At 47.4% G+C, this 23,651-nt stretch overlaps 1 protein-coding gene across 1 annotated transcript in view; it reads right to left on the bottom strand.

Moving 5' to 3' along the window:
* SYTL4 (synaptotagmin like 4) overlaps positions 1–23,651 on the bottom strand; it is a 90,481-nt gene that overhangs the window by 12,187 nt on the left and 54,643 nt on the right. The window contains exons 5-11 of the mRNA XM_040325017.1: positions 22,077–22,188; positions 15,942–16,058; positions 13,901–14,015; positions 10,243–10,333; positions 6,798–6,901; positions 4,721–4,807; positions 1,070–1,248 (exon numbers count right to left, since the gene is read on the bottom strand). Of these exons, the coding sequence (XP_040180951.1) occupies positions 1,070–1,248; positions 4,721–4,807; positions 6,798–6,901; positions 10,243–10,333; positions 13,901–14,015; positions 15,942–16,058; positions 22,077–22,188 (805 nt within the window). The remainder of the gene's footprint in view (positions 1–1,069; positions 1,249–4,720; positions 4,808–6,797; positions 6,902–10,242; positions 10,334–13,900; positions 14,016–15,941; positions 16,059–22,076; positions 22,189–23,651) is intronic.

The following is a 23,651-nucleotide window of genomic DNA, read 5'->3' as shown; positions in this document are numbered from 1 at the left end:
GGAAGGGGGACACTGTGATGGGGACACTTGATGGAAGGGGGACACTGTGATGAGGACACATGATGGAAGGGGGACACTGTGATGGGGACACATGATGGAAGGGGGACACTGTGATGGGGACACATGATGGAAGGGGGACACTGTGATGGGGACACATGATGGAAGGGGGACACTGTGATGGGGACACATGATGGAAGGGGGACACTGATGGGGACACTTGATGGAAGGGGGACACTGTGATGGGGACACTTGATGGAAGGTGGACACTTGATGGGGACATATGATGGAAGGGGGACACTGTCATGGGGATACCTGATGGAAGGGGGACACTGTCATGGGGATACCTGATGGAAGGGGGACACTGTGATGGGGGAATTACTGTTTCAGTCATGGTTCAATGGGCCTGTTTTACTGCCCCCAATCTGCAAGTGTAAACTTTACCCTGTGATTATGTTTTACTGTCCCGCTACTGTTTACAAGTAAAGTTGCACAGATACCGGAGTATTTGCATGAGTACTTGCAAATGCTTTGAATGCTTGACCCGATACTTAGGCAGCCTCAGAGGTGATCAATGCGGTGGTGGGGGAGTTACAATAAATGCACAGATCTCCCTGTATAACTTTCCCTCCTGTGGCTGTCAGGAAGATCGGTGCTTGTAACTGCCCCCACCGCCACACCTATCACCACTGGCTGTCCCCCTCTGTGCTCCCTGTGTCCTCCTCCGAGTCCCGGATCTATTTCGTCCTTTGGGTCCCCCCTTTGTGTTATCCTCCGTGTCCCCCTGCCTCCTCCCCAACTCTTTCAGGATGGAGAGAGGAGGAAGGGGCCAGTAATTCTGTCATTTACCAGCTATCGGTAATCGGAATCGGCGAGTACTGGTACTTGTACTCGGTCTTAAAAAAGTGGTATTGGTGCAACCCTAGTTACAAGTCCAGTAAGATTGGATTCCCTTGAGGCAGATATGTATGGCTCTCATCTCTGTTCAGCATACTGTAAAAACTAACAATAAAAGGAGAAGCTTTGATGCTCGATGGAAAAAACTGAACATAAAACAAAGAAAGTGAATTACGGGTTGGAGCGTCTCTTTACGTCATCTCCGTGGGCCAAGTTGCGGCACTCCTTCACCACAACGCTGAGGATCTGCGTCTTTCCGTCATATTTCATGGAGAAGACGATTTCTCCAGTTACTATGATGTTCCCAAAGTCTCCGGCCTCGCTGTAAATACTCATCATGCTCCCCAGCGTGCTCTGTAGGAAGGAAAACAGAAAGATCATCACCAGCTCCAACCAAAATTCATTTTTATCAGTTCTGGGTGGAGTGGGTAGGATTTGCACACACAAGAAGGCAAACTTGCATGCATATCCAGAGCACACACACACCCACACACAGGACATGTAGAGGAGGAGGGGCTTTCTCAGCTAAATACACCCTCCTGCCTGCGTGCCTCAGCTAAGGGCAGACAGATTCCAGGAAGTAAATACTACATGTATCATCTGCCCTTACTTAAGATGGCCACAAGAACATTTAACAACGTAACATTGTGGCTGTGGTACACATACCGCCACCCAGGGGCGGACTGACCATTGGGTCTCTCGGGCACTGCCCGAGGGCCCCATGCCACTAGGGGGCCCCATCAGGGTTGCCAGGTTCAATAAAACCAGGGACAGTATGTAAAAATCTGTCCCTGATATGTCCGAAACCGACATGCTTTTGATTTTAGCTGCCCTGCCTCCTAGCGTGGTGGCCATCTGTAAGCCCGGGGGCCCCATAATCTTCTATTGCCCGGGGGCCCCATGAGTTGTCAGTCCACTCCTGCCGCCACCTTTGATGAGTCATGTGCCAATATGGCCATATTACGTGTTGCACTCCAGATGGCCAAGCTAGCTTACTGTCTGTAGAAGACATCCTCTATATTTTCAATATCCATGGGACTTTGGTACAGCCATAATTTTGAACTGTCCCCTTTTTTCAGAATCCATACTACTTAGGGATCAAACGTAAGTTCGACTCGAACATCGCGTGTTCGTTTGTTCACAAACTAACCAAACATATGGGGCCCTCGCGGGAAATTCGAGTGCCCCGGAGTGCCCCATAATGCACTGCGAGATGGCAGTGCATTGACGGCTGCCGATTGGCCAAAGCAATGCACCTGACCTGCATGCTTTTGCCAATCACAGTGCGGTCTGCTGTGAGAGCCAATCATGGCTCAGGGGGCCACGCCCCACACTATATAAGGCTTCTTACATGGCGGCTGTATGTAGTGCGATAGTGGAGATTGAAAGTTGAACTAGATTAAGCAGGTTAGTTAGTGGCGTACACACACACACAGTGCAGTCATGGCAGAGTATATAATACAGTGCATTGAAGTGGTTAAGGGGAACCCTATAGCAGAATTAAGAAAAAAAAACGGGGTGGGGTTCCCAAAATGGGGTGGGTTTCCCAAAATCCCTACCAGACCCTTACCCAAGCAAGCAGGAATGGCCAATGGGGGACAAGGGCCTCTTCCCCACAACCCTGGCCCTGTGGTTTTAGGGGTCTGCGGGTGGGGGGGCTTATAGGGATCTGGAAGCCCCCCTTTAATAAGGGGGCCTCAAGATTCCACCCCCCCCCCCCCATGTGAATGGTTATCGGGTACATTGTACCCCTACCCATTCACCAAAAAAAGGTGTCAAAAAGTAAAATCCACAATAGACAGTTTTTGACAAATCCTTTAATAAAATAGAAAAAAAAAAAAAAAAAGTGTCCCGCAATGTCCACCCATCTTCAATCTCGCCGCCTGATGGACGTGAACATAAAAAAAAAAAAACTCTGCCTCGATGGGAGGCCTCCCAGCGACTGCTGTCTCTTGACTGTGACAGCTGTTATATAGGCAAGGGTAGGGCCACCCGGCGACATAACCGAGTGAACCCCACCCCCCTCTGACATCACGTGACGCAACGTCAATGGGCCTGGTATGGACGGGGGACCCACGCCTATTTTTTCATAGGTTTTTCATCTATATTGCTGGGAGCCGGCAATACGTTACAGTCACAAGCATGTTTATATATATTATTTTTTTCCTTTAAAAATGTAATTTTGCTGCGGCAATGTTCTATACATTGCACAGATGCGCCACTATACAGGCAGACTAAGGGGACCCCCCAGGCACGATATTTAAAGGAATATTACATTTTTATTGTTTCACTTCAAGCATTATTAAAATCACTGCTCCTAAAAAAACGATAAACATTTTTTTTTTTGCATTGATACATGTCCCCTGGGGCAGGACCCGGGCCCCCAAACCCTTTTTATGACAATAACTTGCATATTAGCCTTTAAAATGAGCACTTGTGATTTTTCATGTTCGTGTCCCATAGACTTTAATAGGGTTTGCATGTTTGCACAAGCTTTTTGCCTGTTCGCATGTTCTGATGCGAACCGAACGAGGGGGTGTTCGGCCCATCCCCAATACTAATACATGGTTTAACCACTTCCCGCCGGTCAATGGACAATTGACGTCCGGGAAGTGGTTGTGAATTGACGTCCTGCAGGATTTCATGCCGGCGCGTGCAGCGTGGCGATCGGTGATGCGGGGTGTCAATCTGACACCCTGCATCTCTGATCTTGGTAAAGAGCCTCCGCCTTACCACGTGATCAGCCATGTTCAATCACGTCTGATCACGATGTAAACAGGAAGAGCCGTTGATGGCTCTTCCTCACTCGCGTCTGAAAGACGCGAGTAGAGGAGAGCCGATCGGCGGCTCTCCTGACAGGGGGGGTTCGCGCTGATTGTTTATCAGCGCAGCCCCCCTCGGATGCCCACACTGGACCACCAGGGAAGGGCAGAAAAAAAAAAAGGGCAGTAAAAAAAAAAAAAATTTGAATAGACGCCAATCAGTGCCCACATATGGGCACTGACTGGCAACATGGACCCTTCAGTGTCCATCAGTGCCACCCCACAGTGTCCATCAGTGCCACCCCACAGTGTCCATCAGTGCCACCCCACAGTGCCCATCCATGCCCAGTGCCCACCTATCAGTGCCCATCTGTGCCACCCCACAGTGCCCATCCATGCCCAGTGCCCATCTGTGCCACCCATAAGTACCCATCAGTGCCACCCATAAGTGCCGCCCATCTGTGCCGCCTATGAGTGCCCAGTGCCACCTATGAGTGCCCATCAGTGCCACCTGAGTGCCCATCAGTGCCACCTGAGTGCCCATCAGTGCCGCATACCAGCGCTGCCTATCAGTGCCCATCAGTGCCGCCTATCAGTGTCCAATGGTGCCGCCTCACCGGTGCTGTAATCGAAGTAGAAAACGTACTTATTTACCAAAAAAATTAACAGGAAAAAATAAAAACTTAATTTTTTCAAAATGTTCTGTCTTTTTAGTGGTTGCGCAAAAAAAAAAAAAAATCGCAGAGGTGATCAAATACCACCAAAAGAAAGCTCTATTTGTGGGAACAAAATGATAAAAAAATGTGTTTGGCTACAGCGTAGCATGACCGCGCAATTGTCATTCAAAGTGTGACAGCGCTGAAAGCTGAAAATTGGCTTGGGCAGGAAGGTGCGTAAGTGCCCCCTGGTATGGAAGGGGTTAATGTTTCATAAAACACCATGGAAGCTACACAACTAATGCCGCCTACACTAAAATAAAAAACACACAATTCTGAAATAGCCATTCTACGGACGCGCACCCTTTGCTAAATGTTTATATTTAAAATAAAAAATGTGGTTCCAACCGTGGATGTCCCACTGCGCAAGCTGCCTCTTCCTGCGTTCAAACGATGGATTTCCACCAAATTATCAATATCTTCATCTTCCTCATCCTATTAAAAACAAAAATGGTGAAAATGAACAAAAAAGCAGCAGGTGGTCAACAACCATTTTTGTTGGTGAAAGGCTGTATCAAAGTACCATGGAATAAATCACTTCCTGTTCTTCTGTCTGTAACTCCACACAGTAATGCAAGGCTTTCTCCCTGGTGTGGAGTGTCGTGCTCGCCCCCTCCCTTGGGCTACAGGAGAGTCAGGACGCCCACTAACACACAGCTCCTTTCTCTATCTGCAACGTAGAGAGCGTCCCGACTCTCCCGTAGTCCAAGGGAGGGGGCGAGCACGACACTCCACACCAGGGAGAAAGCCTCGCATTACTGTGTGGAGTTACAGACAGAAGAACAGGAAGTGAGGATTTCTCAGAAGAAATAAGGACATTTAAAAGCAAAATGGAAGGATGAGGTAAGTGGAGGAGGACTGCACTAAGGTAAAGGAAGATATTTAGGGACAAAAAAAAAACAATTGTACCTTTACAACCCCTTTAACCACTTAAGGACCGCCTTCTGCACATTTACGTCGGCAGAATGGCACACGCACGTACAGGTACGTCCTGTGCTAGTGCCCAGCCGTGGGTCGCGGGAGCGCGCCTGCGACCCGGTCCGAAGCTCCATGATGGGACCTCGGGACCCGATCGCCGCTGGAGTTCCGCGATCGGTCCCCGGAGTTGAAGAACGGGGAGAGTTGTGTGTTAACACAGCTTCCCCGTTCTTCACTGTGGCGGCACAATTGTCAGTTAAAGCTACGCAGTGCCGAATCGCAAAAAGGGGCCTGGTCCTTTACCTGCATTTTGGTCCGGGCCTTAAGTGGTTAACTGCTTGCCGACCGCCCACCGTCGTTTTACGGCGGCAAGTCTGCTCCCCTGCACGAGAGCACATAATAGAACGTCGGCTCTCGCGCAGGCCACTAGGGGCACATCCCCCGCTCGCCCCCGACTCCCATGCCCGGCGGGCACGATCGCCGCCAGGCACAAGTGATCGCTCGTTACAGAGCGAGGATCGGGAGCTGTGGTTGTAAACCCACAGCTCCCGGTCCTGTCAGGGAGAGAAATGCTGATCTTCAATGTATACAATGTATGAACATAAGATCAGTAATTTCCCCTAGTGAGGCCACCCCCCCTACAGTTAGAACACACCCAGGGAACATACTTAACCCCTTCCCCGCCACCAGGGATGTTCGATCACAGACAAGGAGGAGGCGGGGCTTTGTTACAATGGACGACCCCTTCACTGCCAGTGGCATTTTTACAGTAATCAATGCATTTTTATAGCACTGATCGCTATAAAAATGCCAATGGTCCCAAAAATGTGTCAAAAGTGTCCGCCATAATGTCGCAGTACCAAAAAAAAAAAAAAAAAACGCTGTTCGCCGCCATTACTAGTAAAAAAAAAATATTACTAAAAATGCCATAAAAATACCCCCTATTTTGTAAACGCTATAACTTTTGCGCAAACCAATCAAACGCTTATTGCGATTTTTTTTTTACAAAAAATATGTAGAAGAATACGTATCGGCCTAAACTGAGGACATTTTTTTTTTATATATATGTTTTTGGGGGATATTTATTATGGTAAAAAGTAAAAATTATTCATTTTTTTCAAAATTGTCGCTCTATTTTTGTTTATAGCGCAAAAAATAAAAACCGCAGAGGTGATCAAATACCACCAAAAGAAAGCTCTATATGTAGGGAAAAAAGGACGCCAATTTTGTTTGGGAGCCACGTCGCACGACCGTGCAATTGTCTGTTAAAGCGACGCAGTGCCGAATCGCAAAACCTGGCCGGGTCCTTTAGCTGCCTAAAGGTCCGGGTCTTAAGTGGTTAAGAAACGCAGTGCCAAGACAACATACAACTGTGGAGAATGGCAAACCGAGATTGTCTTCATCCTACTGAGCCTGGGAGGAATATTGTTTTTTCTGAGATTTTATTAATTTATAGCGTGCAGAGAAATCGCACAGAGCGAGTATACAGGAAATGCACAATACAAACCATTTCCACATTCAGCCCGGGAACAGACTTGCTTCGATCCCCCATGAATCTTTCTTCTTTGACCTTCTCTTCTGGGCGCAAATCTATGGTGGACTTGCTGTAATCTAAAATGTACATAAAAAATAAATACACACCAGATTAATGTATAGTTCTAAATTGTCAATGATCTAATGAAATAGTGTTAAAAAAATAAAATAAAAAATAAAAATATGAAATTATATATACCGTATATACTCGAGTACAAGGCGACTTTTTCAGCACATTTTTTGATGAAAAAGCCCCCTCCGGCTTATAATCGAGTATCCCTGTGTCATGCTGCAGTCGGGGCCGTCCATTGTAACAAAGCCCCGCCTCCTCCTTGTCCGCGATGGACGGAACACTGAACACTGATACAATTCTGAGATCAGTGTTCCGTCTATCACGGACAAGGAGGAGGCGAGGCTTTGTTACAATGGACGACCGCCAACTGCAGCATGTCACAGCGGGATATCAAAGGTAAATGAGTGAGGCTGCAGATGGGCATGGTTAACCCTCTTTCCCACTTACAGTAGCTGCTGCATTTCCCACCCTAGGCCTATACTCGAGTCAATAAGTTTTCCCAGTTTTTTGGTGGTAAAATAAGGGGCCAGATTCACAGACTAAGTACGCCGGAGTATCTGCTCATACTCCGGCGTACTTTCAAATTTGCCGCGTCGTATCTTAATTTGTAATTCACAAACAAAGATACGACGGCATTTAGCCAAGATCCAACAGGCGTACGGCTTCGTACGCCTTCGGATCTTAGGATGCAATACTTCGGCCGCCGCTGGGTGGAGTTCGTGTAGTTTTCCAGCGTTGTATGCAAATTGGCTTTTACGGCGATCCACGAAGATACGCGCGTTCGTTACGTCGTCGCTAGTCGTCTTTTCGCGTCGCAAAAGTACGGCTGCTATTGAGGTGGTGTAACAATAGACAGCCCATGTTAAAGTATGGCCGTCGTTCCCACGTCGAATTTCAAATTTTTTTTTTTTTTTGCGCAAGTCGTCTGGGAATACGAAAGTACGTTACGCACGTCGCCATTCAAAACATTACATCGGGGCAACGTCATTTTGCGCAAAGCATGGCAGGAAATTTCAAAACGGAGCATGCGCAGTACGTTCGGCACGGGAATGCGCCTAATTTAAATGGTACACGCCCCATTTGAATTAGGCGGGCCTGCGCCGGACGGCTTTACGTTACACCGCCGTAAGTTTACACGCAAGTGCTTGGTGAATCAGGCACTTGCGCTGAAAACTTGTGGCGGTGTAACGTAAAGACGATACGTTACGCCGCCGCAGACATCTGTGAATCTGGTCCAAGGTGCCTCGGCTTATATTCGGGTCGGCTTAAACTCGAGTGTATACGGTAAATAAATCAGGTTGAGGTCAGGCCAGTCAAGTTTCCCCACCCCAAACTCGCTCATCCGTGTCTTTATGGACCTTGCTTTGTGCACTGGTGTGCAGTCATATTATTAAAAACTGGGGTTGGGACTTTAAATGAGGCGTATGAAAAACACACGCCTCCATCCCTATTGGATACAAAAAAAAAGGGGGGGGGGGTTTTGGGACTTTAAATGAGATGCGTTTCTAAACAAACAGTGGTATAAGCAAAATAGTAAACGTTTATAACCAGGCTCATACTTGCCACCCAAACAGCAAGCCAAATTCAACTGTCTAACTGTATATGTTAAAAGCAAAGGATTGGTTGCACGCATTTGCAAGTACATGAGTAAGCTGCAGAGCCCGCGCCAAGGCTCTCTGCGATCTGCAGTCCTAACTAAACTTTTGAAGTCTCCTCAATGGAGGCATGTAAAGACTGATGGGTAGATGGAGGACAGGTGACTAGGGGTGTGTCCCCGCCTCCACCTATGCTTGGTATTGTGGTGAAGAGCACTGGAAAAAAACGCATAGTAGTATAAGGGTATCAACAAAACGCATCTCCATCCCTATATGGTACAAAGAAAACTGGGGTTTTTCATACGCCTCATTTAAAGTCCCAACCCCAGTTTTCTCAGTCTTTACATGCCTCCATTGAGGAGACTTCAAAAGTTTAGTTAGGACTGCAGATCGCAGAGAGCCTTGGCGCGGGCTCTGCAGCTTACTCATGTACTTGCAAATGTGTGCAACCAATCCTTTGCTTTTAACATATACAGTTAGACAGTTGAATTTGGCTTGCTGTTTGGGTGGCAAGTATGAGCCTGGTTATAAACGTTTACTATTTTGCTTATACCACTGTTTGTTTAAAAACGCATCTCATTTAAAGTCCCAATAACCCCCCCCCCCTTTTTTTTGTAGTCATATTATTGGAACAGGAAGGGGCCGCCCCCAAACTGTTCCCACAAAGTTGGCAGCATGAAACGGTCTTGGTATGCTGTCACTTTAAGAGTTCCCTTCACTAGAACTAAAGGGCCAAGCCCAACCCCTGAAAAACAACCCCACACCATAATCCCCCCTCCACCAAATGATTTGGACCAGTGTACAAAGCAAGGTCCATAAAGACATGGGTGAACAAGCTTGGGGTGGAGGAACTTGACTTGCCTGACCTCAACCCGATAGAACACCTTTGGGATGAATTAAAGCGGAGACTGTGAGCCAGGCCTTCTCATCCAACATCAGTGCCTGACCTCACAAATTGCTCTTCTGGAAGAATGGTCAAACATTCCCATAGACGGTCTTCCCAGAAGAGTTGAAGCTGTTGTAGCTGCAAAGTGTGGGCCAACTCAATATTGAACCCTACAGACTAAGATGCCATTAAAGTTGACAAATGGTCAAAGTGCTTGTAGCCCCTTACATATACCCAGTGAAGTGACTGGCCTCACACAGAGATGGAACAAATCCTCCTACGTAAGTTGTACCTGTTAATCTGCTGTCTTCTCTTCCCTACAGCCAAAGTCAAGGATTTATACAGCTTTTCTGAGCTCTCAGAAAGCAGAGCTCAGTCAGAGCTGATTGGAGGGGAGGGGAGGGAAGAGCCCCCCTCCCTTTACACTGCACACAGAAACAGAACGGAGGCTGTCAATCACAGGCTGTGTGCTGGAGTTACCCAACGGGTCACATTTTTTCTCTTGGTGACGGGAAAACATGCAGATAGCAGACAAGCAAGGCATCAGACAGAAATGACACTTAGTACTCTGGATTGAGACAAGCACACACTATAGAGGGATGCGCTGTGCTCATATTACAGTGGAACCTCGGATTGCGAGTAACGTGGTTAACGAGCGTTTTGCAATACGAGCATCTCGTTCATTCTGTACCTTTATATCTGCTTCTCTTAGCATTCACTTTAGCTGTTATTTTACCCTGTAAAAAGGAATTCTTCCCAGTGCTCATATATACTTAATATTGACTGATAGCATAACTCTCATATTCATGGTCAGTCTGTCAACTGCCCCACACATTAGTACAGAAGACATAAAAACATTTCAGACCTGATGGCTTCATGACACTGCGAGGATTCTTCTTAAATAAAGTATCGCTCTCGTCCGCAGAGCCTGCACTCCGATTCCCAATGCGAGACTCCTAAATTAAAATGCAAAGATTATTTTATTACAAGAATATTCAGCCAAGTCCAAAAAGTAAACAGTAGAACTGACCCTTGCTTTTTCTTCTAACTTTGAAGAGAGTCCAAATCCCATCAAATTCATACAAATTCAAATCAGTAGGAAATTGAAGCTGCTCTAGTCAGGTTTGTGGCAGGTGGGCCCTGGGCTGCCCGAGACACCTACATGGGCCCTGGGCTGCCGGGGACACCTACATGGGCCCTGGGCTGCCGGAGACACCTACAAGGGCCCTGGGCTGCCCGAGACACCTACATGGGCCCTGGGCTGCCCGAGACACCTACATGGGCCCTGGGCTGCCGGGGACACCTACATGGGCCCTGGGCTGCCGGGGACACCTACATGGGCCCTGGGCTGCCGGGGACACCTACATGGGCCCTGGGCTGCCGGGGACACCTACATGGGCCCTGGGCTGCCGGGGACACCTACATGGGCCCTGGGCTGCCGGGGACACCTACATGGGCCCTGGGCTGCCGGGGACACCTACATGGGCCCTGGGCTGCCGGGGACACCTACATGGGCCCTGGGCTGCCGGGGACACCTACATGGGCCCTGGGCTGCCGGGGACACCTACATGGGCCCTGGGCTGCCGGGGACACCTACATGGGCCCTGGGCTGCCGGGGACACCTACATGGGCCCTGGGATGCCGGGGACACCTACATGGGCCCTGGGATGCCGGGGACACCTACATGGGCCCTGGGCTGCCGGGGACACCTAGATGGGCCATGGTCACCATGGGTTGTGTTAGAGACGAGTGTGAATCTAGACCTGAAGTGTCACAGCATGATATTCAAGTCCAGATACAAGTCTATTCCAATGAAAGATGTGTTTAAGTCATCACATTTCGGGAGCTGTAGCTCTGCCTTCCTTCATCAAGGCTTAAAAATGACACAATGTGAAAAAAATAATTATACAGACTCGGTAGTAAACAAAAAATGTTGACTACTTTTAAATTCTAGCCTACCAGTCTTTAGAGGAAAAAAAAAAAAGAGGAAAAGTATCTGCTCACTATAAAACCCAAAGTTGGGTGTATTGAAACGACCATTGCAAAGACTAGTCCACCTGGCACAACCAACCTTAATGTGTTTCAATCCTTCTTCTATAATAATCATAGGGGCTGAGCATTGGTCATTTCAATAAACCTATTTTTGGCTTTTATGGTAAGCAGCTACTTTTCTGAGTGGTAAGCTGGATGTGGAGCAGGTCACAACCAGGCCGTCGCTACAGGACAGGCAAAACAAACAATTGCTTGGGGCCCCGAGCTGGCCTGGGGCCCCCAACTTCCCCTTCCCAAGATGTAGCCAAGCTCCTCTTCCTTCCACCTGGAGTCCTGTCAGTCCGGCCGGGTACCACGCGTGGTACAGAAGATTCAGTTTCCTGTTCCCAGCCAGACTGACAGGAAGTGCACTATCAGATAGGGGACTGTGGAAGAGGCAGGGGGAAGAGGAGCTCGGCCACGCTACAGCGGCAGCCTACAGGGAAGAAGGGGAGGTAAGAATATAATTTTTTTTTAGTGTAGCGCCAACGTAGGCTTTGCATGCGGGGGGGGGGTGCTTGGGGGCCATTTTGCTTGGGGCCCCCAAATTCCTTCAAACGGCCCTGGCACAACCATGGGGAGCCTGCTCCTGACTCTGGTGGACTGCAGAGGAGGTTTATGCCTGAAGCTGACAACAGTTTTTAAGTACATTGTTACTAGCACGGGAATCTTAATAGCATCATGGGCCCCTGGGCAAAGAAATGCTCTGGGGCCCCTACAACGATGACAGTGCAGGTAAACAGGCATCAAGTAGGTAGGAGGCAGACTGCCTCCCCTGTGTATCCATCACTCTCAGTGCCATCATGGGGCCCCCAGTTACGGGGCAGCATGGGCTCAAGGACCAGCTTCTTTAGGGAAAGTGCAGGGGCCCCCCCGTCAGTCAGGTGACACCATCAAGGTGCTGTCAAGCCCCCCCATCAGTGCAGTGTGACTGCGGGCTCTTTTCCCTGCTCAGTCCAGCAGAGAACTCGGCAGCGCTGTGACAGAAGAAAGACGAGGCTGTCAGAGGTTTCCTCCATTCGCCCCCCCCCTTTCTCCTGTTAGGGAGAAGAGACAGCGGCTCTCACCAAGTTTGCAACCCAGCTTCCTGCCCACTCCATTCCTTCCCCATTGGCCCTCAGTTATCAATCAAAGGAGACTAGGAGAGGAGAGCATCATGGGACATGTAGTCCCGAAGACTGGTGTCTCCATTTTCCACAGGGAGGAGGCTACAGCTCGATCAAGCGAGAGATTGCAGCCTGGTAAAAAGCTGAGGGAGTGAGTGCTAGAGAAGAAAGAGGCGCATACTGGGCGGAAGAGAGAGAGAGAGAGAGAGAGAGAGAGAGAGAGAGAGAGAGAGAGAGAGAGAGAGAGAGAGAGAGAGAGAGAGCCACTGCCAGGGTACAGACTTACTACACTACTGACCAGAGTCGCCCCAGGGGGACCCAGATTGAGATATCGTCCTGGCAGAGGGATCACTGCTGTAGTTTCACTGGGTCTGGTGAGAGGGCCTATCGGCCATTACTTATCCTAGGGACTGTGCCTCACCTGCAGTCTCTGACCATGATAATGACATTGTCGAAAAGGGGCGGTGCATGGGTGACCCTAAAATTATGCTGCCCCCCCCTAAAAAAAGTTCTGCGGACACCCATGGCTGGAATAGGCAACTTTGGCACTCCAGCTGTGGTGAAACTACAAATCCAATCATGCCTCTGCCTCTGGGGGTCATTCCCATGGCTACAATGCCCCAAGGGACCCGACATCAATGATCAAGAAAGAAGTGGGATGAAAACTTTGCAATGGAGAAAGAGATGGGGTGACAACCTTCTCCGCTCTACTAGAAAGTAGGTTTTTACTGCTGCCTGCTTGCCTATAAAAAAGGGAAATTTCCAACCCCTTCTTTTCGGTTAGATATTTTAGAAGTAGTGAGAAGGGCCCAAAATGAGAAACAGATGGCAATAAAAAGTTCAGAGGTTCTAACCCATTTTATTTTTTTCAAAAACAAACATTTTGGTTGGCGTTTTACTTTTAGGCCGGAATCACACTAGTGCGGTGCGAATTTCAGCTCTCTTATCTCTGCAGAGAGATAAGAGAAGTGTTCAGTAGATTAGCAACATTTTAGATGCGAATTTGGAGACCTAGGAGAAGTTACGGGTGAGAGGGGAGTGGGGGAGAAGTCTATTGAGCTGAATGAGAGAAATTCCTGAAGAGAACTGAACACATCTGCGAATCAGCTGCGTACCCATAGAAGATAATGGGCTTGAATTCGCACCTGAGCCGCACCGCAATGCCTAAAAGATGCATACGGTTTTACTGCAATGCGCAGTGCAAATGCATCGCACATATGTGAACCAGCCTCATTGAAAACAATGTATTTAGAAATGTTCTGCGTATTGGATGCGGTTTAAGCCGCACTCAATTCGCATAGGTGTGAACCTGGCCTAAATAGAAGTCAAAATGTAAGATTTTTTTGTTGTACAGGCTGTAATAAAATATCTTGTCTAGAAACCTACTCCTTCAGAATCAGATTGGTGAAATTCTCTGGTCCGGGTGGGAATAGTGAGCGTATCCACTTTGGCACCGCTTGGACCAGAACTTCTCTTTCCATCTTTGTCCATGGAATTCTTTCTAAGGATCAAAAAGGAACACATTTTACTTTTTACTCAATCAATAGAATTTTTTACAGTGCCAAAGATAAAAAATAAAAAAAAAGAGGCATAAAATAGGAAAGGAAAAAGGTCATTCACTCTGACGAGCTAAGGAGACTAAAATAAGGAGGAGGAGGAGGTGGAGGAAGAGGAAGAGGAGGAGGAGGAGGAGGAGGAGGAGGTAGAGGTGGAGGTGTTTAAAGTGAACCTGAACTTCTCTCCAGCCACCCCCCTATCAGGTAGATTCAGAGACATTGGCCCAACTTCCGAACTCCCACTTTTTTTTCTACTTCAAGGGGTAAAAACCACCACCCACTATTCATGTTTTCTGGATACTCTTAGGAGGTAGCTAAATTATAATTATACATTTTTATGCCTGTGGCTACATAGCAGTACCTATAAAATATGACTTGTTGGTGGGACTCCAGGCACGTTTGGCAAATATTGTACCATATTTATCGACGTATACCGCACACTTTTTTGCCCTGAAAATCAGGGCAAAATCGTGGGTGCGCGGTATACGCCGATACCCGCTTTCCCGCGCCTGAATACTGCGCCGACATATACCGAGCGCAGTACACTCGTGTATTGTCGGGCAGTCTCGGGTACTCTCGCGCTGACGTCCTGGACGTACAGGACATCAGAGCGAGAGTTGCCGAGCCTGCCCGACGATACACGAGTGTATTGCGCTCTGTATATGTTGGCGCAGTATTCAAACTCGGCGCGGGAAACGAGCGGGGAGGACGCCGCAGAAGGACGCCGGACCCGACGAAGAGGACACCCAAAGCCGCAGACGGACGCCGGACCTGACGAGGCCGCCGATGGACGCCGCGCAAGACACCAAAACTGTAAGTACAAAAAAAAAAAATTCCACAGGAATTTGGGGCAACTTTAGGGGTGCGCGCTATACCCCGATAAATACGGTAATTGTTGGCTTCCCCCTCCCCATAAAGACCCTTTCAGCAGTAGGTTATGCTTTATTTTGTTTTATACCTACCTTTTTCAGTTGCAGGGCTTTTTTTCCCCCAGCAGGTACATGGCGTGGAACGCAGTTCTTGCACCTCCAGCATTTGATGGGGTGCAGGGGTGTGCTGGAGGGTCTACTGATTCCAGCTGCTGGGGGGGAATTTACATTCACTGGGGAATCATTTGTTGCTAGGGAGGTCTAGGGGGATATTTTTTGCTGGGAAGGATCGTATGTTGCTAGGGGGTCAGTTGTTGCTGAGAGGAACTTTATTGTTGCTGGCTGCTGGAGGGTCTATTGATGCCGGATGCTGGGAGATCTACTGTATTGTTACAGCGGGATCTATTATTGTTGGGGAGTATGTTGTTGTGGGTGGCGGTTGTTGCTGGGAGGTAATTTGTTGCTGGGAGCCTAGTTTTGCCAAGGGGGACCTATTGTTTCTGGGGGATCTATTGTTGCTGGCTGGGAGGATCATGCTTGGAGGTGGGTAAGGGAAGGAAAAGGGGTGACTCAGTAGGGGGGAGGACCTGAACCTATTCTCTGAGAAAAAAAAGCCCTGTTCATATGTATTCAGGCTGGTCACATGATGTACAGGGTCACGTTACTCTTCTGCCGGTCTCCTGGCGAAGGGTAGTACATGATACAAGGAGCAGTGCTCCCAACATTATGTCAGTGCCACCCTTTGCATGAGTGTATGATTGCAGGGTGCTTGGTGACACCTCCTCAGATGGGACAGGATGTCCTTCGAAAGACTGACAACATCAAGGAGTGAGGAGGGGAGTGTTGTAGCCAGATCTGATTTCTTTCCCCATTTACCAACCTCCTAGGCACCATTTAAAAAACACATTTGCCTGGAGTTAGGCTTTACGCTGTGGCATCAACAAAGACCGAAATACGAGTTTCGGGTAGAAGAACCCTTTGGGTTTTGGGTTTAAGAATCACCTTGAAACTGTTGGCGTGCTCTTCTTGGAGTCCATTTTGTAGCTGTTGATACTCATTTGCTCGGTGGATTCTGTGTCACTCCTCTGATCTCTCAGGTCCGGAGAACCAGTCCCCTGTCTGCAATACAATTTAAGTGGGTGGGTTATCCAACATGAAATACAGCATCTCACAAAAGTGAGTACCCCCCTCACATTTTTGTAAATGTTTTCTTCTATCTTTTCATGTGACAACACTGAAGAAATGACACATTTGCTACAATGTTGTGTAGTGAGTGTACAGCTTGTATAACAGTGTAAATTTGCTGTCCCCTCAAAATAACTCAACACACAGCCATTAATGTCTAAACCGCTGGCAACAAAAGTGAGTACACCCTTAAGTGAAAATGTCCAAATAGGGTCAAATTAGCCATTTTCCCTCCCCAGTGTCATGTGACTCATTAGGGTTACAAGGTCCCAGGTGTGAATGGGGAGCAGGTGTGTTAAATTTAGTGTTATCGCTCTCACTCTCTATTACTGGTCACTGGAAGTACAACATGGCACCTCATGGCAAAGAACTCTTTGAGGATCTGAACAAAAAAAATTGTTTCTCTACATAAAGATGGCCTAGGCTATAAGAAGATTGCCAAGACCCTGAAACTGAGCTGCAGCACAGTGGCCAAGACAATACAGCGGTTTAACAAGACAGGTTACAATCAGAACAGGCCTCGCCATGGTCGACCAAAGAAGTTGAGTACACGTGCTCAGCATCATATCCAGAGGTTGTCTTTGGGAAATAGACGTACGAGTGCTGCCAGCATTGCTGCAGAGGTTGAAGGGGTTGGGGTTCAGCCTGTCAGTGCTCAGACCATACGCCACACACACCATCAAATTGGTCTACATGGCTGTCGTCCCAGAAGGAAGCCTCTTCTAAAGATGATGCACAAGAAAGCCTGCAAACAGTTTGCTGAAGACAAGCAGCCTAAGAACAAGGATTACTGGAACCATGTCCTGTGGTCTGATGAGACCAAGATAAACTTATTTGGTGTCAGATGGTGACAAGCGTGAGTGGCGGAAACCAGGTGAGGAGTACAAAGACAAGTATGTCTTGTCTACAGTCAAGCATGGTGGTTGGAGTGTCATGGTCTGGGGCTGCATGAGTGCTGCCGGCACTGGGGAGATACAGTTCATTGAGGGAACCATGAATGCCAACATGTACTGTGACATACTGAAGCAGAGCAATATTCCACTCCCTTCGGATACTGGGCCGCAGGGCAGTATCCCAACATGATGACCCCAAACACACCTCCAAGACCACCACTGCCTTGCTAAAGAAGCTGAGGGTAAAGGTGATGGACTGGCCAAGCATGTCTCCAGACCCAAGCCCTATTGAGCATCTATGGGACATCCTCAAACGGAAGGTGGAGGAGCGCAAGGTCTCTAACATCCACCAGCTCTGTGATGTCATCATGGAGGAGGGGAAGAGGACTCCAGTGGCAACCTGTGAAGCTCTGGTGAACTCCATGCCCAGGAGTCAGGGGCGTTGCTTGGTGGCAAAAGTCTAACGCACCTCAGCCCCCCTCCCGGCAAGGGTTAAGACAGTGCTGGAAAATAATGGTAGCCACACAAAATATTGACACTTTGCGCCCAATTTGGACATTTTCACGTAGGGGTGTACTCACTTTTGTTGCCAGCGGTTTAGACATTAATGGCTGTGTGTCGAGTTATTTTGAGGGGGCAGAAAATGTACACTGTTATACAAGCTGTACACTCACTACTTTACATTGTAGCAAATGTGTCATTTCTACAGTGTTACATGAAAAGATATCATAAAATGTTTGCAAAAATGTGAGGGGTGTACTCACTTTTGTTAGATACTGTATATACATTTAGAGATCCCTGGTACTTCTGTCATGCCAGCCAGGCCCCTTACAGGTGTAATGTGTAATTCCTGTACCCCCATGATGGCGGCCCTGGGTGCGCTGCATATAAAAGACAGGAAAAAAACTCCCAGGGAGAGGCAATGATGACATTGCAGAACCTTTAGAATACCACACCTGTACAATGTCAATGCCGTTTAAGCATCCTTTTGCCCGTGGTCCCGCACAAAGGGCACCCCAGTTTTTAGGAGGGTTTACCATCCAACACTCAGGGTCTTCCAACTCCATGAGAGGCTGAACATGGAGGGGTAGGTTCGGTAGGGGGGGGGGGATATACTTGCAGTAAACAAAGTACTTACCACTGCAATTGACAGGTGGCTTGGAGCATGACCAAAAAAGAACAGGTGGTCCTGTGGGGCTCCAGAGGTGCTCCATCATTGGAATCTTGGGCCCCATTGTTGGTGTCATTGGTAAGAATTGCGCCCCATCAATGGTTTCATTGGGCCCCATTGTTGGTGTCATTGGGAGGAATAATGTCCCTTCATTGGCGTCAGTGGAGGGAATTATGCTCCATCCATTGTTGGTATAAGTGGATGAAATAGTGCCCCAAGGGCCAAAGTAAAGCAAGCAAAGGGCCGCATCTGGTCCCCTTCCCAGACTTACTGTCCCTGGCCTGCCCCTTTCAAATCATGGGAGGTTCAGATCACATGTAGGCGTATCCATGACAGTCTGCATGTAAATGTAACCTGCCTAGGAACACCCACTCCCCCAGACTGCCCTCCATCCATCAAGGCATTTTGAGATTGGCATAACTCCTCCCTAGAGCACACCCACTGCTTGCATTAGGGCTGAGGACTCTTGACAGGAGTACTAAGGCAGGGGGTTATGCATACCTTCCAACTTTTCGAGATGGGAACGAGGGATACGCATTAGCAAATGTATGTAGGCATAGACAGGGAGTCTAATAAGGGAGTACAGCCAGGCCGCCTGTACTGGGCCTGGGCCCCATCAGTTGTAAAGGAGCGTCCAGGTACCTGCCGAGTAGGAGGGCCGGCTGCATTGCCTTATTGCAGACACCGATCCTCTTCTGCCACCCCCTGCAGCGATGCCAGCTTCTCCTTCTCTTTCTCCCTCTGGATGCACTGCAGGGGGATTGGTTTTAGCACATGCGCCCCTTCCATCTACTGTCCGGGCCCCCCTGTGTGCCCCTTTCCCCTGCATCACTGCTGGCTTCCCTCCTCTCCTCTTTTTCCCGCAGCAGCTGCCGTCACACAGGGGGCCGTTTCATGATGGAGAGTGGGGGAAGGGGGCTGGTAAATATATCATTTATTGGTCCCTTCCTTTCTGGAAAGGAACACAGTGAGTGATCGGTACCAATCATTCCTAAAGAATAGTAAACTGCCTCAGAGCACCAATATATTCATCTGTGCAGCTAAGGCAGCAGAGAAAGGGCCTGATGAATCCCCCCAGTCACTTCTGGCTGGGGGGCCTGTAAGGGAGGCTGTATGGGGACCCATGATTTCTAACATCAGCCCTGGGCATAGGACACACCCCATGCCACGCCCCCTTAAAGAGGAATGATACAAAATAAATTATTAGTTCAACCCACAAGTGCTTTTCTTAACCACTACCAGTGGTGGCTGGCACTAGAAACTTTGTGGGGGCCGCAAACAAACCTCCCCCTCACTTGTACTAAAAGACACACCTCCCCCTGGTGATCGGGCAGGCGGCTATCCATGGCCTTATCTTATGCGGGGGAGGTGCGGGAAGGAGGTTGCAGGGAGTAGAGCTGGGCCGTTGCTTCTCCTCCCGGCTGAACAGGAAGGAAGGGTTCCAGGACCTGCGTCTTGATTAGACATGTGCACTGCCAAAAAAAATTGTTTGTTTTCGTTTCATTAATATTTTGTTTTTTTTTTCGTAAAAAAAAAAAAAAAAAAAATTATCGTAAAATAGAATAAAAGAAGATTAAAAAAAATCATAAATTCGAAAAAATAAATAAAAAATAAATTAAAAAAAATCGGAAATTAGGAATTCGTAAAATTCCACAATTTGGAAGACCAAAAATGAGAAAGAATGAAAATCCAAAATTCCAAAAGTTCTAAATAACCAACTAATAATAACTATTAAATTATAGGTATTGGAATTTCCTTTCAAGTTTGGCTGTTAGTGAACAAATACAAAATTTATCTGAAGTTATGAATTATCCAAAAGAAAGAATGCCGCATATAAACAAATGGAATGAAATCTAAATATTATTATTATTAATAATAATAATAATAATAATAATAATAATACATTTTTATTAATCTGTTACGTTCCATTCGTTTGGATATGACATTCGTTATTACGGATAATTCATAATTTTGGATAAATTCATATTTGTTATGTTCACTAACAGCCAAATTTGAAAGGAAATTACAATACCTATAATTTAATAGTCAGTAATAGTTAAGTTATTAGTTGGTTATAAATTCAGATTTTTGAGTTTTCCGGCTTTTGAATTTTCTGATTTTCGTTCTTTTGAATTTTCGAATTTCCAGATTTTTGGATTTTTGAATTCTGAATTTCCAAGTTTCCAAATTTCTGAAATTAAGAATTTTCGGAGTTCAGAATTTTCGAATTTCCGAATATTCGTAAAAATTCAGAAGTTTGAAATAAAAATTTGATATTCGGAATTAACGAATTTGCCCAATTTTGTTAAAAATAATTTTTTGGAACTAAATAAATTGCACATGTCTAGTCTTGATTGGCCGGTGGAAGAAGTAGGAAGACATATGGGCTAGGTGTAACTTGATGTCAGCTGCTGCCTTACTGTGGCCAATTGCAGGGTGTGCCAAGATGGGCGTCTGGATGTCCAAGCTGACGGCGACCAAATGTGACGGTCCGGTCACCGATCCTGATGCGGCTGCGCCCTGCACACTGCACCCTGCCAGCTTACCTAGCTCCTTCTACTACAGGTGAGGACTCGCTCTCCGGTTCGCCGACTTTGCCCCTCCGCCCAGTGGGGCCGCCCGCCCACTCCGCTTACCGACTCTGCCTGATCCGCCTACTGACGCCACCTACTGAGTCCGTCCGCAGACCAGGTATCGGTTCAGACATCGGGAGCATTTGTGCGAGTAGACGAGTACTTGCGCATAGGGTGACCACATTTCCAAACTACCATTCAGAGACACACCCCCTTTCTCACCTTCCCCCCCAAAAAAAGATGAGGGGGCGGGGGGGAATGTAGTCTCGGGGTTGTGCCACTTGCCACCAGATGCAGTGTTGCTGTCACTCCCTCTGCATGAGCCACGTGCGTAAAAGGAAAGGAGTGGCGTCACTATCCTGAGAGTAAAGATCACACCAGTCCCTGCTGCTTGCCGCTGGAGGAGGAGCCGAGGTGGGTGGGGACAGCAGCGCTGCACTAGGCGCAGGCCTCGCTTCCGGCCGCACTATCTGAGAGTAAATTGTCACTGGTTGCAAGACGCCAGGCAATCCAGGACACGTGGGCACCCTACTTGCGCAAATACTCGGTATCGGTCCCGATACTAGTATCGGTATAACCCTAGTTATAATATTTTCAGAAAGCTATGTACAGCACTGTGCCGTCTCCTCTCACCAGCCATGATCTGCACGCACTACATAGATAAGCACAGAAACCTAGTGATGATGTCATGTCTATGTATTTTTTTTACGTCGTTTGCGTAAGGCTTTTCCGGCGTAACGTTGCTCCTGCTTCTATGAGGCGCACGCAATGTTAAGTATGGACGTCGTTCCCGCGTCTAATTTTGAATTTTTTACGTAGTTTGCGTAAGTCGTTCGCGAATAGGGCTGGACGGAATTTACGTTCACGTCGAAACCACTATGTCCTTGCGGAGTACTTTGGAGCAATGCACACTGGGATATGTACACGGGCGGCATCATGTGCCGTTCGTAAAAAACGTCAATCACGTCGGGTCACCACCCATTTACATAAAAAACGCCCCCCTCATACTCATTTGAATTAGGCGCGCTTACGCCTGCCTCATTTGTGCTACGCCGCCGTAACTTAGGAGGCAAGTGCTTTGTGAATACAGCACTTGCCTCTCTGATTTACGGCGGCGTAGCGTAAATACGATACGCTGCCGTAACAATGCGCCCGGCTACCTGAATCTAGCCCGTAGTTGGTATATTTAGGGAGAGGAAGAGAAAACAAAGCAGATTATTCTTTCACTAATGAGCATCATGTGTACATCTGGACGGTGTTATCTTGTTACGGGAAGCAGAGGTTCTGCACAGTGGGAGATCTATGTTCTGCTTACCCATAATTCCTCCGCCGCTGTTGGGGGCTCTTCTGCTCTATTTTTACTCTTTGCTCATTGGTTTGCTGTGAAAGCTCGAGGAGAGCCTGCCCGGTCGTCTCTCGCTTGTTCGCTGTGGATAAGAAAGGATCTTTCATTTCAAAACAATCTTTAAAATGAAAAGATCTCCAATTACTGTACAAATCATCATCAATACACGGAATTCGCCTTATTGAAGGAAAGGACTCCTTGAAAAATAAAAGCATACAGATGACAGATCTTTAACCGCTTCAGCCCCAGGAAATGTTACCCCCTTCCTGACCAGAGCACTTAAGATTCGGCACTGCGTCGCTTTAACGGACAATTGCGCGGTCGTGCGACGTGGCTCCCAATCAAAATTTACGTCCTTTTTTTCCCACAAATAGAGCTTTCTTTTGGCGACATTTGATCACCTCTGCGGTTTTTATTTTTTGCGCTAAAAAAACAAAACAAAAGCGGCAATTTTGAAAAAAATATATATATTTCTTACTTTTTGCTATAATAATTATACCAAATTTTATTTATTTTTTATATTTTTTTCCTCAGTTTAGGTTGATGTGCTTTCTTATTTTTGGTAAAAAAAAAAAATATAATTATATATATATATATATATATATATATATATATATATATATATATATATATATATATATATATATATATATATATATATATATATATATATATATATATATATATATATATATATATATTTGCCAAAAATAAGAAAGCTTATCAACCTAAACTGAGGAAAAAAAAATATAAAAAAGAAATAAATAAAATTTGGTATAATTATTATAGCAAAAAAAAAAAAAAAAAAAATATATATATATTATCTTTTTACTAGTAATGGCGGCGATTAGGGATGAACTCCGCACGCTCCATGTGCAGAGCCCGCAAGGAAGTCGGCACGGCGCAGTGCTAATCACAGGCAGGGAGACATTGTCCCGATGCTCGGCTGCAGAGATCGAGAAATGTCTCCCTGCCTGCGATTAGCGCAGCGCCGTGCCGACTTCCTGGCGGGCTCTGCACATGAAGTGTGTGAACACACCGGAGTTCATCCCTAGCGGTTATCTGCGATTTTTAATCGGGACTGCGGCATTATGGCGGACACATTTTTGGGACTATTGAAAATTTTACAGCGATCAGCGCTATACAAATGCACTGATTTCTGTAAAGATTTCAAGGGGTTAAGTGTGTCCTAAGGAGTGATTCTAACTGTGGGGGATGGGACTTACTAGGGGAAAGGACAGATCACTGTTCATACTTTGTATGAACACATGATCCGTCATTTCTCCCCTGAAAGAACCGGGAGCTGTGTGTTTACACACGGCTCCTGGTTCTCGCTCTGTCACGAGCGATCGCGGGTGCCCGGCGGTCATCGCGCCCGCCGGGCACTCGCATAGGATCCGGGGGTGAGCAGCGGGCGCCCGCGTGGCTCCCCCAGTGGCCACAGGGTGAAGTGACGCAACATAACGTTGTTTCGCCCAGCCGGGCCATGTTGCCGCAGTAAAACTGTGTCGCGGCTGGTCGCAAAGTGGTTAAAAGGCCATATTC

Source organism: Rana temporaria, chromosome 9 (assembly GCF_905171775.1).
Source record: "Rana temporaria chromosome 9, aRanTem1.1, whole genome shotgun sequence".
NCBI lineage: Eukaryota > Metazoa > Chordata > Amphibia > Anura > Ranidae > Rana > Rana temporaria.
Note: the sequence above shows the minus strand (reverse complement) of the source record. Positions and strands in the feature narration are given on the sequence as shown.